At 46.8% G+C, this 15,318-nt stretch overlaps 1 protein-coding gene across 1 annotated transcript in view; it reads right to left on the reverse strand.

Annotated features, from left to right (window-relative positions):
* The window catches only part of LOC118091191 (1-phosphatidylinositol 4,5-bisphosphate phosphodiesterase zeta-1-like), a 155,144-nt gene that overhangs the window by 93,490 nt on the left and 46,336 nt on the right, over window positions 1-15,318 (reverse strand). Inside the window, exon 12 of the mRNA XM_060279445.1 lies at window positions 14,747-14,819. Coding sequence (XP_060135428.1) covers window positions 14,747-14,819 — 73 coding nt within the window. The remainder of the gene's footprint in view (window positions 1-14,746; window positions 14,820-15,318) is intronic.

Below are 15,318 nucleotides of genomic sequence, written 5' to 3' on the forward strand. Positions count from 1 at the left end.
CAACAAGAGAACAGGCCTTTTCTGTGGTGGCTCCCCAATTGTGGAATGCTTTCCTCAGAGAGGCTCGCCTGCCACCGTCATTACATGTCTTTAGGCGCCAGGCAAAAACATTCCTCTTTACCCAGGCCCATGGCTATTAAATAATCTAGGGCCTGTGGAAGTGTGCGGTAGAGGACTGTTCGAGATGGTTGGACAGTGTTCTCGAAGCAACCAACATGAGTCTGACCAAACTGCGGGAGGCAGTGGAAGACAGGAGTGCCTGGCGTGCTATGGTCCATAGGGTCACAAAGAGTCGGACACGACTAAAAGACTAAACAACAAAAACAATTCTATTATGCCTATATGCTTTTTATTATGTTTTTATCATTGATGTTCTGTTGTATATTGTCTCCCTGCTTATTTAACTTATATGCAGAATTCATCATGCGAAAGGCTGGACTAGATGAATCCCAAGCAGGAATTAAGATTGCCGGAAGAAATATCAACAACCTCAGATACGCAGATGACACAACCTTGATGGCAGAAAGTGAGGAGGAATTAAAGAACCTTTTAATGAGAGTGAAAGAGGAGAGCGCAAAATATGGTCTGAAGCTCAACATCAAAAAAACCACGATCATGGCCACTGGTCCCATCACCTCCTGGCAAATAGAAGGGGAAGAAATGGAGGCAGTGAGAGATTTTACTTTCTTGGGCTCCTTGATCACTGCAGATGGTGACAGCAGTCACGAAATTAAAAGATGCCTGCTTCTTGGGAGAAAAGCAATGACAAACCTAGACAGCATCTTAAAAAGCAGAGACATCACCTTGCCTACAAAGGTCCGTATAGTTAAAGCTATGGTTTTCCCAGTAGTGATGTATGGAAGTGAGAGCTGGACCATAAAGAAGGCTGATCGCCGAAGAATTGATGCTTTTGAATTATGGTGCTGGAGGAGACTCTTGAGAGTCCCATGGACTGCAAGAAGATCAAACCTATCCATTCTTAAGGAAATCAGCCCTGAGTGCTCACTGGAAGGACAGATCGTAAAGCTGAGACTCTAATACTTTGGCCACCTCATGAGAAGAGAAGAATCCTTGGAAAAGACCTTGATGTTGGGAAAGATGGAGGGCACTAGGAGAAGGGGACGACAGAGGACGAGATGGTTGGACAGTGTTCTCGAAGCTACGAACATGAGTTTGACCAAACTGCGGGAGGCAGTGGAAGACAGGAGTGCCTGGCGTGCTATGGTCCATGGGGTCACGAAGAGTCGGACACGGCTAAACGACTAAACAACAACAACAATGTGTTTTTAATGTTGTACGCCACCCTGGGATCTTTTGATACAGGGCGGAATATAAATTGAATTAATCATCATCACCATCATCATCTAGGCTGCCAACAAGATCTGTTTCCCCACTCCTTTGACAAAGCGTATTTTATTTTCCTTGTGTGTCAGTAATTGCAAGAAATGCTAGCCACCGACAAATGCACCAACATCCACAGCGTCTCCTGCATTCCCTTCTTCTTCACCCTGTGTTGACCTTCTGAGATAGCGAGAGTGCTGCGCTCCTTTTCCTGGACTGGAATGTCAGTATTTGAGATGCACAGCAGCAAGCCTCCCATTTTCCTTCTGAGCCACAGAGCTGACCTACAAGAAGCAGGAGGTGCAATCGGTAAATGTGACTGACCTGGCCTCCAGGCTGGGTCAGGCGGGCTTGACCCAGAAGTGTGACTGAATCAAACAGATATGCCGATCCCATCTTAACCTCCTCACAGCTTAATGGGAAAGTGGTAGAGCTGAAAGTGTGTGCTAAAAATGCCCTACATTGGAATGGTGGGGAGGGGGGGGCAGATTACCACTGCAGCCTTGTTTTCTGTGAGGTCAATAGGTACAATGTTATCCAAAGCAATACATAAATATATATTTAAGAAAGTCAGGTCATGCACCTTTATTTTTGCATTCATAAACTCATAGATCATCCAGCCATGGTCAGACCACACATGGAAGACTGTGTCCAGTTCTAGGCACTACAATTTAGAAAGGATGTTGACCAAGCTGGAACATGTACAGAGGAGGGCAACCAAGATGGTCAAGGGTCTAGAAGCCAAACCTTATGAGGAACAGTTGAAGGAGCTGGTTAGCCTGGAAAAGAGAAGATCAAAATGGGATATGATAGAAATTTTCAAATATCTCAAGGGCTGTCACATGGAAAATGGAGCAAGCTTGTTTTCTCCTGCTCTGGAGGGTAGGACCCAAACCAATAGCTTCAAGTTTCAAGAAAGGAGATTCTAAATAAACTATGGTTACCAGATTCCCCCCCCCAATGAATCCAGGGACACTTTTTTAAAAAAAATTACATGCTTTACTATCCCTTACAAGGGACGCGGGTGGTGCTGTGGGTTAAACCACAGAGCCTAGGGCTTGCCAATCAGAAGGTTGGCGGTTTGAATCCCTGCAACGGGCTGAGCTCCTGTTATTCGGTTCCAGCTCCTGCCAACCTAGCAGTTCGAAAGCATGACAAAGTGCAAGTAGAAACATAGGTACCACTCCAGCAGGAAGGTAAACGGCGTTTCCGTGCACTGCTCTGCTTCGCCAGAAGCGGCTTAGTCATGCTGGCCACATGACCCGGAAGCTGTAAGCTGGCTCCCTCGGCTAGTAAAGCGAGATAAGTGTCGCAACCCCAGCGTCGTCCGTGACTGGACCTAACTGTCAGGGGTCCCTTTACCTTTTACTATCCCTATTTTATTTATTTTATTTTATTTTATTTTATTTTATTTTTTCATTTCATTGCTGTCTTGAGAAGTCTGGAGGAGAGAAACCTGGGGGGTGGAGTTGGAAGCAGAGTTTGAGAATACGACTGTAGGATGATCACAGAATCACAGTTTTGGAAAGGACCTCTGAGGGGCATCTAGACCAAACCCCTGCAATGGAGATACCTCAGCTCAAGCAGCCTCAACTTAAAAGAACATAAGGCTTCCGTGCTCCAATTTGACTTCTGCAGTTCCCGGCCATCAGGGACATGCTCTTGTTCACGCTGTCTCTCATGCTCATCTGCCTGGCTCTGCACCAGCTCCGCCGCTGCTCCAGTTGGCCGAGGGAATCGAAGTCATCTCACCCCTCCATGCCTTGCCCAGCAGAGAAACCGCACACCTTGCGACTGAACGCCTCCCGCCAGTGACTCCCAATCCTCCCCCGATCTCCTGACCCTTCCCCCCTTCGTTTTGACAGATTGGGGGAGGCAGAAAACCCTATGTTTCAGTAGAGTGCATTGTGCCTAGGGTTGCCACCCGTCCCTAGAAAAACATGAGGGGTGGGAAGGTAGTTTTTGCGCAGGCTGGGGAGTCATGGGTGGGTGGCACGCTGTTGCCCAGGACGGGTGCAAGGCGCACGGTTTCTCTGCTGGGCAAGGTGCAAAGCCCTTCTTTCGCACTCTTTGACCCCCCCCCACCCACCTCTGCATCTGCCTGTGCAAAAACCTCCCACCCCTCCAGCTGCATATTACTCCAGGAGAGCAGGGTGTCACATTTCCCGGGGACATTTAATGAAATCCAGGGACATTCCGGGGACGGAATTTGTCCGGGGGTGGAATTTTCAAATCCGGGGACTGTCCCTGGGAAACGGGGACATCTGGCAACCCTAAACTAAACATCAGAAAGAACTTTCTGACAGTAAGAACTGTTCAACAGCAGAACAGACTTCCTCAGAAGGCTGTGGACTCTCCTTCATTTGAGGTTTTTAAGCAGAGGTTGGATGGCCATCTGCCATGGATGCTTTAGTTGAGATTCCTGCATTGCAGGGGGTTGGACAAGACGGACCTCAGGGTCTCTTCCAACTCTTCAATTCTATTATTCCTCCACAGATATGACTTACCTCCTTTTAAAGCCATCTAAGCTGGTGCCCATCACTTCATTTTGTGGAAGCAAATTCCATAGTTTAGCTACGTATGTGCTGTGTGAAGGAATTGGGTGCCTTCTATCAGGGATGCTTTAGTTGAGATCCCTGCATTGGTTCGGCTAGATGGAGCTCGGGGTCCCTTCCATCTCTACAATTCGATGATTCTTTTATTCCAGTTTGGCTGGAGCAATGGTGAAGCCAGGGACGGCTCCTGCATCAGCCTCCAACATAACCGGGGTATCTTCACCCCACAAGCTGCAAGGATCTGCTCTGCCTTCGATTGCACAGGGTGATGGTGGTAGTGATGCTGTTGTCATTCCATTAACAACTTTCACTTAACTACAGGAAAACACTGCGCACTGGAAGATACTACAATTTGAACAGTGATAGGCCAGACTTCACCAACAAGATAGCTGGACTACATCTCCCATCAGACCCAGCCAGGATGCGCCAACATAGTAGCCTCCAGGTGTTTTGGGCCACAACTCCCATCAACCCCAGTCAGCCTTAGCTAAGTTTCCAGATTTATTTATTTTTTTGGACTCCCATCAGCCCCAGCCAGCACAGGGCAGAGGGCACGAGGCTGCCAAAGGTTGTCGCAGGCAAGTGAATTACTCATTCCTGTGGACGTCTCTCCCTCTTTTCCTCGTGAACTGTTTTGCCACATTAACTGAAGTGTTTGCCTTGGAGAATCTGAGCACAGAAGAGGTTGCTAAGTGCACATAGCAAGCTGCTAATCACGAGGAAATTATAATGGCTTTTTCATGGTCTATTGTCATTTTGTTATCTTCGTGGAATTACTGTCCTCCATTTGCAAAAAAAAAAAAACATGTCCCCATTAGCACAGGTGCATAAAAGGCCTGTGTGTATATTTTCCAGCATGCAATCGCAGCGAAGGCTTACCCACTACACGCTAATGCGGTTCATCGTGTTCCTCCAGTGCTGTTTTGTAAACATCGAAGCATCTTCAAGAGCAGGTTATTTAGAAATGAGATGCAGCGTGGGTGTTTAACCTGTTCCCTGACCATTTCACACCTGTTCCAAATCATGCAGCTAGCAGCTTTTCTCTCTGCAGGGCTCAAAACGTGTTTCCTTTTACAAACCAGAATTTTGAACCCAATGGGGTAAGTGGCTTGGGGGAGGAGTGGTTTGGAGGGATAAGGCAATGAGTGGAGGTGGATCTGAACACCTCCAGATGCTGCTTTTTTTTTTTTTTGCTCTAAATTCCTCCTCTGCTTTGAAAAAGAACAGAGCACTATAGTAAACCATAAGCAGTTACATCATCATTTTTGTATTCTTACCTGCAGTTCACCATAAGGTCCCAGGGAGCATTGCATCAGTTAAAAAACGCAATGTCAAAAACAAATTACAGTCACAAGAATAGGGTGGGTCCTAATATCTGCCAGTCTCCCTATCTATCTCTCTATCTTGGATCATGACCCTCAGATTTCTGCTCCTGGGACATTTACTCCATTTACTTGGGAAGTAAGATCAGCTTTATTAAATATGAACCCCCAAATCTGGGATCCCCTCCAAACTGATGCCAACATTTTGTACCTCTTTGTAGGGGGTGGTGGTAAAAAAAATGTGGTACAAAGTGGCACAAAACAATAACAAATCGTTGGCTTCAGTTTGGAGGGGGAATCCCAAATTCCAGGGCTTGTGTTTAATAAAGCTCTTCTACATGCTAGTAGGGTGGGCGAAGTTTGATTCAGTTTGCACTTAGTGGCGAACCTATCTGATTCACTCTTTCCAAAGCACAAATTGAAATAAGGGCCCATCTTTCAAAATTGGCACTTCTCCCATTTATGGAATACAGTTTTCCAACCAAGTGATGTGTACAAAAATGCAGAAGTTGCACACAGTAAAGTGTGCATAAATATGCATATAACAGTGAAAATACTAAATACAATATGTTTCATATTAGGATAAATTTGTTTGCAAAGTGGTACATTTTAGGCAATACTGCATACCAAGTGGTGTATAGCTGTAGAAAACTACACTGAAATGCAGGTGAGTTTCCACAAGGACTTCTTTTAAAAGGATTTACAAAGTACTGTGGAAATGTGGAAAGCTGAAACCGAAAGTGGCAGACTCATCCCTCCCTGCTCTGAACAGCATGGCATAAACAACTATGTGCAGTTCTGCTCAGCCCAATTAAATAAGGAAGTTAAATTGGAAGTAACTGAAGAAAGATCAATATTTCCCCTCCCCGCTCTCCTAATACTATATCTCGGAGGTCACTCAGTGAAGTTAATTGGCAGCAGGGTCAAAAGGACAGGCAAAAGAAATAACTTTTGCCACCTGATACGGAATAAAACTGTGGAACTCTCTATGGCATAAGGTGAGTGTTGTTGCACTAATCAAGGGTGGTGGTGCATGAGAATGTCTTCTCTGTGCGCCTCCCCCCCCCAAGTTATGGAGTGACCCCACTCTGAGATGTGCACACTTTACGATGACTGATCAAAGCACGCACCTCTTGACCCAGGCATCAGACTGAGTGGCATAGCTGCCAAGTTTTCCCTTTTCTCGCGAGGAAGCCTATTCAGCATAAGGGAAAATCCCTTTAAAAAAGGGATAACTTGGCAGCTATGCTGAGTGGGTCGCTTCCCTTCTCCTGCACTGCTGTTTTGTTAATGGTGCTGTTTGTTTATTTTATGGTTTTGCTTTATGGTTTCCAAGTTCATCTGCATCTTTTTTTTTATTGTGATATTTTTGTAACCTACCCTAGGGCCGTGCACTGAAGGGAAGACTATAAATACAAATCATAAATAATTTGAGAGGACTTGGTGGGCTAGCCATGTAGGAAGCTACTCATCTAGAATCATAGAATCATAGAGTTGGAAGAGACCACAAGGGCCATCCAGTCCAACCCCCTGCCAAGCAGAAAACACCATCAAAGCATTCCTGACAGATGGCTGTCAAGCCTCCGCTTAAAGACCTCCAAAGAAGGAGACTCCACCACATTCCTTGGCAGCAAGTTCCACTGTTGAATAGCTCTTACTGTCAGGAAGTTCTTCCTAATGTTTAGGTAGAATCTTCTTTCTTGTAGCTTGAATCCATTGCTCCGTGTCCGCTCCTCTAGCCCCAGACCAGGTTATCTCGAGGAGGAGAGGAGGGTTAAAGTGCTTCCCACACAATGCCTGGCAGAATTTTTGAAGACTGGGGATAGAATTGCCTGCATGTTGCTTTGGCAACTCTCAGAACCCAAGAGCTACATGGGATTGGAGCAACATCTGACTGGTAGGTATCCATCTGGTGGGGTGGAGCTATTCTTCAGACACTGGTGTCACGAGAGAGAGAGAGAGAGAGAGAGAGAGAGAGAGAGAGAGAGAGAGAGAGAGAGAGAGAGAGAGAGAGAGAGAGAGAGAGAGAGAGAGATGGAACAGGTTGTGGCAGCTGCAAGGTTGGAGCTTTGCAGGCGCAACTGTGGGAGTGGCAGGTTTGCTCAAACTGGTGTGCTCATGCAGCCCTGACCTTAGAGCGGTAGACTCGTAATCTGGGGAACCGGGTTCGCGTCTCCGCTCCTCCACATGCAGCTGCTGGGTGACCTTGGGCTAGACATACTTCCCTGAAGTCTCTCAGCCCCACTCACCTCACAGAGTGTTTGTTGTGGGGGAGGAAGGGAAAGGAGAATGTTAGCCGCTTTGAGACTCCTTAAGGGGAGTGATAAAGTAGGATATCAAATCCAAACTCTTCGTCTTCTTCCCTGCCCACAGTTCATCTCAGTAACTTGCAGCGATGTCATTGTCAGGAGGGTGGCTCAACCACACCCTGCAAACTGCTACTGGTAATGGTCTGTCTAGCCCAGCATCTTCTCCCAGAAGACCAGAAGTAGGAGGTGGAGGCCATAGCCCTACTGCTGCAGCCCAGCAGATGGTATTCAGTGCTCTACAGCCTCTAAACCTGAAGATGCCACAGTGATCATAATTTGTAGTCACTTGTAGACCTCTATCTTCCATGAATTAACCGGATGCCCTTCTGGAGCCATCTAAGCATGTGGCCAGCACTGCAACTTGTGCAGCAGCAAGGTCCATCAATCCATCATGCTCTACGTCTAGCACATCAGCTGCTTTCTTATGGGCAAATTGCTGGATCAATCCATCATTTAGAAGGGATTGTTTAGAAGGGTTGGGTCCGGCATCACTTTCACTGTTCGTGTGTGCCAGTATCCATACTCAGCAGTTACATCTAAACACAGCTCCCTCCTCGGAAGCGTCTTTGGGGTTGAAGGTACACACAGTAGGCAATAAACACTCATTGACGCCATAAAGATTCAGTCAAGTGTAGAAGTTTTACTTGACAGGCATAAAAGCATATTGGTAGCATATACAGTCGTACCTCAGGTTACGAACACCTCGGTTTGCGAACAGTTCGGGTTATGAACTGCGCTGCCCCCGGAAGTGTTTTCGCCGCGTGTGCGCGCGCGCCAAAGCGGTGTGCGCGGTCTGCGCATGCGCAAAGCGCGAAAATTGCAAAAATCGTGCTTTGCGCATGCGCAAAATGGCGCTTTGCGCAGCGTTCGGCTTACGAACTTTTCGGCTTACGAACTGCGATCCGGAACGGATCGCGTTCGTAACCCGAGGTATTACTGTATATACAGACATTCACCACTGCAGTGATCAAGGCATGCTTAGAGTCCAACAAGAGACAAAGACTCTCTCTCTGCTTCTCTCACCACAAGGCGCAAGCAAGAGAGAGAGTCTCCTACTCTTGTTGGACTCTAAGCATGCCTTGATCACTGCCGTGGTGAATGTCTGTATATATTTGCTACTACCACACCAAGGAAACACCATACTAGACACTGACTCCCAGTCGGACAAGTTGGACCAGTCACTATATACAAGCGGTGCTTGCAAGAAAGGTTGTGTGTGTTCACTTCTACATTTATCAGCATATGTAGGTAAAAAGGTAAAGGACCCCTGGACGGTTAAAAGTCCAGTCAAAGGCAAATATGGAGTTGCAGCACTCATCTCTCTTTCAGGCCGAGGGAGCCAGCATTTGTCCACAGACAGCTTTCCAGGTCATGTGGCCAGCATGACTAAACCACTTCCACAATGGAACACCATGATGGAAACCAGAGCACATGGAAATGGTGTTTAGCATCCCTCCGCAGTGGTACCTATTCATCTACTTGCACTGGCGTGCTTTCCAACTGCTAGCTTGGTAGGAGCTGGGACAGAGTAAAAGGAGCTCACTCAGTCCCGGGGATTTGAACTGCTGGCCTTCTGATCAGCAAGCCCAAGAGGCTCAGTGGTTTAGACCACAGCACCACCCGCATATGTAGAGGATTTTGTCAGGATGCTGAAATCCTGCCTTGCTTCTTGGTGGTCCCTAACATTGGCCTGGGCTACCACAGTGGAAACTGCAAGAAGCGAGAATGCTGTTGGGCTCAAGTCCTGTTTTGGGGTTTTCCAGAGGCATCTGGTTGGGCACAATGGTAGCAAGATGTTGGACTAGATGGGCCATTGGCCTGATCCAACAGGTTCTTATTCTCTTATGCCCATTTGCTGTTAGAGCAGGGGCAACTAGCCATCTCCTTGGGGGCTGATGTGGTCCTCCAAGGAAATTTTTCTGGCCCGCCAGTGAATTTGCTTCCGGCAGCAAAAAAATAAAAAAAATGATGGCACCCCTTCTTAGCGGGCCTGCATGTGTTGTGGGTGTGGGTGTGAGAGAGGGTGGTGTGGCAATAGCCACAACTGATATGTGGCCCCTGGATGATTGGTGAAGGCTGAATGTGGCTCTTGGGCCAAAATAGTTTAGCCAGCCCTGGCCTCGAAGGAAGGGTAATGGTTGCCAGTTAGGGATTGCAGAGGGAGCTGCCAATCATCCATGTCTTAAGACACACCAACAGGGCTGTCTCTAGGCCTGGCCACCAGGGCACGGAAGGGGTGCTGAACGGCTGGTGTCTGGGAGCAGCTGCTGCCGGCGCCCCCTACCACACGGCGGCAGTAGCGCACGGCCATTGAGCTTCCTCCATGAAGCAGAATTAGCGAGACTCCTGCCTAGAGTGGCACCATGCGCCTGGGAGTGAACACCTGTTCCCAGTCCGTGATCGGGGTTTGTGCGCTGGAGGGAGCGCCGAACTCGTGCTCCTCTCCCCGATCCTAAACCTTGCTTCCCATTCTCACAGCAATACCTGCGGCTCTTCTTCCCCTGAGGAGTCTCCCCCCTCCCCTGCAGGTGCCTCTGAGGCCTCCCTCCCGATGTCTCGCTGATGTCTTCATAGAGGAAGCTCAATGGCCGCGCACCACTGCCGCGCCCCGGAGCAGCCGCTGGAGGGAGGGGCCAAGGAGGGGCCGGTCCAGGGCGGGAGGCCCTCTGCGGGAGGTGGGCTCTGCGCCCAGGCCAGCCCCCTGCAAGGTGGTGCGCGCCATCCAGGCTCCACTATCCTCCATCTCTGCACCTCAGCCGCGCGCTACTGCCGCCGGGGTGTGTGTGCTGGAGGATTATTGAACCACGGCGCTGGATACCCTTAAGACGTTACTGCAACAAACTCAGCCAGGTTGAACAGTAGAAAACAGGAGACATTGCGAAAGAAGCAGAGTTCAGGACAAGAAACAGAGTTAATTCAGAGCCCTTTGCACTAACAAAGCAACCAGCATTATCTTCCCTTTTGGACAACTCTTGGAGAGAGATGCCATAAAGGATGGAGATATTAGCCTCCCACTCCACTGAGTGCAATATATGAAGGGTGTGATATGAATCTATTCAAGCAAAGACCTTCATATGCTTCACAGTTCTGAAAATTTGTGATTTAAATGCTTTTTCCAAAAAATTAAAACAAAAATAGCTATAAAACACACCCACACAAGCAACATAAGATTATCAGGGCCAAAATTCTGATTACAGCTTTGGGAGGCTGAAAAGGCAAATTACTTTCCCCTCTAAAAATAAAGTGCATTTGGTAGCTCACTCTGGCTGTTTTTCAAACTTCCTGTCCTTAAAGCTCAATAAATATTGATTTCAGAGGCTTCTCAGTAGACTGGGTTTTTAATTTGTTCCCTTAACGTTTACTGTAGATAAATGTAGACATTGGCTTTCCAGTAGTTCTGTAGTCTTGACTCTGCTTTTGTCTTGTTATTGCTCTATTGAGGCCGGTCATTTCAACACATCCATTCCACACAAACACAAATACAGTAATATTTATACAAGGCTTGCGGTAAATGGATTAGATACATCACACCTGTAAATAGGATGCTATGCTAATGGTAACTCACTCATGCTACTAACCCAGGCGATGAATACCTTGAAAGCTAACTGAAATGTCATTTCTACCTACCTAATGCTTTTAGCATCGATTTTGTTTTATTACACAAACTATATAAAATTACTGTTTAGAAACCGAATAACAACACATACCCATCATAATGAATAGATAGGTACACCCACCCCAATTAAATTAACTCGTCTGCTGAGGAAAACCTGCCATAGCTTGGAAACTTGAAAGAATAAAAACCCCTGACCTGATACGCTGAGGTGTCAGTCATCTCGGTCAGCTAACCGATTATCTTCCAGCAAAGACACCCCACACTCCAATAACTAACCCGTAAATATTTAAGAGCCCTGCTCTTTCAAGCTGACTGCTGAGTTATAGCCCAACATCCTGTTCTCACAGTAGCCAACCAAGATGCCTATGGGAAGCTGACAAGGATGACCTGGGCTCAACAGCTTCCACTACATCTTCTGGGAGCTAATTCCTTAGTTTAACTCTGTTCTGGAGGTAGATCATAGCTATTGTGGCTAGTAGCTAGCAGTGGCGTGTGGTCAGTGGACTAGCGGCACTAGGCTAGTCCCCTAAATGTTCCATTGGCTCCTCCATCCCAAAGCCTGGGAAGCTTCTGCCCAACTTAGGGAATGAGGCACAATGCACATTTGTGAGATATCAGGACCTTGTGATGTCACATGAGCAACGTCCGCCCGCCCCGCCCCCCCCCCCAATCGCCCTCGCCTCTGGCCCTATCTGTTCCCCTAAGAAAAATTCCATCGCACAATACTGGGTATTAATACCAATAATTTACAAAGCCTGTGTTGGTATTTTTCAGTGGCTACATTGCAGCTCAATATTAAGCTCTACTTATCTCCCGCTTGAACTACTGCAATGTGCTCTACGTGGGGCTACCTTTGAAGGTGACCCGGAAACTACAACTAATCCAGAATGCGGCAGCTAGACTGGTGGCTGGGAGCGGCCAAGACCACATAACGCTGGTCTTGAAAGACCTACATTGGCTCCCAGTACGTTTCCGAGCACAATTCAAAGTGTTGGTGCTGACCTTTAAAGCCCTAAACGGCCTCAGTCCAGTATACCTGAAGGAGTGTCTCCACCCCCATCATTCTGCCCGGACACTGAGGTCCAGTGCCGAGGGCCTTCTGGTGGTTCCCTCGCTGTGAGAAGCCAAGTTACAGGCAGAGGGCCTTCTCTGTAGTGGCGCCCACCCTGTGGAATACCCTCCCACCAGAAGTCAATAGAAAAAACAACTTCCAGACTTTAGAAGACATCTGAAGGCAGCCCTGTTTAGGGAAGCTTTTAATAACTGAAGGACTATTGTATTTTAATATTTTGTTGGAAGCTGCCCAGAGTGGCTGAGGAGACCCAGCCAGATGGGCAGGGTATAATTATCATCATCATCATCATCATCATCATCATCACTTAGATGCACTGATTGCTGCAAAACTCTTCTAGTCAACTACTATGGCATGAGATGAAGGTAGCCTGGCTAAAACTATGAATACCTGTTTGCAGCTGAGGACATGTGGCAATGTTCTGTTGCAGGCACAGTGTATTAAGAAGCTAACATTATTTACCATACCTACCTCTGCCACAGCATCATTCTGAAAAGCAGTGTTGGTATTTCCCTTGAAGGCCAGAGGATTAAACACTGGAAATGAGCTCCAAATACAATAGCAGCTAGAGGGAGACACAAAGCACTGCAAAGAATTTGCTTCCTGCACAAAAGTGTTTTTTAAAAAATAAATAAATAGATAAGTGCACATATTTGCTATCATGCAAATCCAGTCCATTGAATCACACAAGTCATCTCATTAACTTCTGTGTGCTAGTGCAAGCCTCTACCTGCCACCTTTAAGAAGATCCCTCCTGGATCAAACCAATGGCCCATCTAGCCCAGCTTCCTCTTCTCACAGTGGCCATCAAGATGCCTGTGGGAAGCTGCAAGCAGGACCTGGGTACAACTCTGCATTTGTGATTCCCAGCAACTGGCATTCAGAAGAATACTGCCTCCAACAGTGGAGGCAGAACCTAGCCATCCTAGCTAAGAGCCATTGGTTAGACATATCCTCAATGACAATTTCATTTCCCAGAAGCAAAATAAAAAATTCCTTCAGTAGCACCTTAAAGACCAACTAAGTTTTTATTTTGGTATGAGCTTTCGTGTGCATGCACACTTCTTCAGATACACTGAAACAGACCCTTATGTATATTCAGAGGGTGGGGGGGTGATGGGAATGGGTGATGGGCTGATAGGAGTGGTAAAACCATGGAGACACCTGGTATGAACAGAGACATAGGATTCTTATCTCATTATACATGATCAAACTTTCCTTAGCACCTCAGCCCTTGCTTTTTCCCGCAAGACCAATTGCAGTCATTAACAGTCGTTAACAGTCATCAACAGGTTTACCACTCCTATCAGCCCATCACCCATTCCCATCACCCCCCCCCCACACACACACCCTCTGAATATACATAAGGGTCTGGTTACTTTTGTTTCAGTGTATCTGAAGAAGTGTGCTAAGGTGCTACTGAAGGAATTTTTTTATTTTGTTTCGACTCAGACCAACACAGCTACCTACCTGTAACTATTTCCCAGAAGGTGGAATAAGCAACAAGGGGATCATCTGTCTTGGACCTAGTCCTCACCAACAGGGAAAAGCTGATGAATAAAGCAAAAGTACTGGGAACCATTCCTGCCAACCTAGCAGTTCGAAAGCACGTCAAAATGCAAGTAGATAAATAGGAACCGCTACAGCGGGAAGGTAAACGGCGTTTCCATGTGCTGCTCTGGTTTGCCAGAAGTGGCTTTGTCATGCTGGCCACATGACCTGGAAGCTGTACGCCGGCTCCCTCGGCCAATAATGCGAGATGAGCGCGCAACCCCAGAGTTGGTCACGACTGGACCTAATGGTCAGGGGTCCCTTTACCTTTACCTTTACTGGGAACCATAAGAGGAAGTGATCATGTCCTCTTGGGTTTCATGATTCAGAGGCAAGGGAAAGCTGAAGGAACTACTGGGTGAGACGCCATACTCAATGAGAAGGAAGCCCAAGATGGATGGGGGTTTCTTAATGGTGAAATACTGAAGACACCAATTCCATAAGGAGCTTCAAATATCTCAAGGGCTGTCACATGGAAGATGGAGCAACCTTGTTTTCTCCTGCTCTGGAGGTTAGGGCTCAAACCAATGGCTTCAAGTTACAAGAAAGGAGATTCCAACTAAATATCAGAAAGAACTTTCTGACAATAAGAGCTGTTGGACAGCAGAAGAGTCTCCCTCAGAAGGCGATGGACTCTCCTTCATTGGAGGTTTTTAAGCTGAGGTTGGATGGCCATCTTCCACGGATGCTTTAGTTGAGATTCCTGCATTGCAGGTGGGTTGGACTAGATGGACCTTGGGGTCCCTTCCAACTCTTCAGTTCTATGATTCTATTATTCCTTCACAGATATGACTTGTCTCCTTTTAAAACCTTCCAAGCTGGTGGCCATCACTTCATATTGTGGGAGCAAATTCCATAGTTTAGCTACAGGTGTGTTGTGTGAAGGAAACGGGTGCCTTCTGCTTTGGTTATGGTTGCTTTATTAAACGCGCAGCTGGGAGGAGTAGTGATGACATTAACTCAGGACATGAAAGCAATACCAGATATATACGAAGAGCGAGGCGGGCTTGAGTGTCACTCCGAGCTTGGAGACCAATGGAACATGGCGGTAACCTAGAAACAAACCAAGAAGGAAGCAGATTTATTTTCTTCCAAAAATGTGCTAAATATAAAATGCACATCCAATAATATATAATAATAATTATTATTTATTTATACCCCGCCCTCCCCAGTGAGAGCCAGGCTCAGGGCGGCTGACATCAATAAAATTACAATAAAACGTAAAAGAAAACAATTGATTAAATATTATGAATATTAAATATGATGAAGGAAGGAGCTTTAAAAAGAAAACCACGCCAATTGTTTTTTTTAAAGTAAATCCACACATGTGATGCATACAGACCATGCTTTTAAAGCACATTGCTTCCCACCCCCACCCATAGCTGCCAAGTTTTCCCTTTTCTCACGAGGAAGCCTATTCAGCATAAGGGAATTTCCCTTAAAAAAAGGGAAAACTTGGCAGCTATGCTCCCACCCCCACCCGAATCCCCAGTTCTGTAGTTTGTTAAGGATGGAAGGAATCGTAATCCTGGGAGGGGTAAACTACAGTTCC

Source organism: Zootoca vivipara, chromosome 10 (assembly GCF_963506605.1).
Source record: "Zootoca vivipara chromosome 10, rZooViv1.1, whole genome shotgun sequence".
Classification (NCBI taxonomy): Eukaryota; Metazoa; Chordata; class Lepidosauria; order Squamata; family Lacertidae; genus Zootoca; species Zootoca vivipara.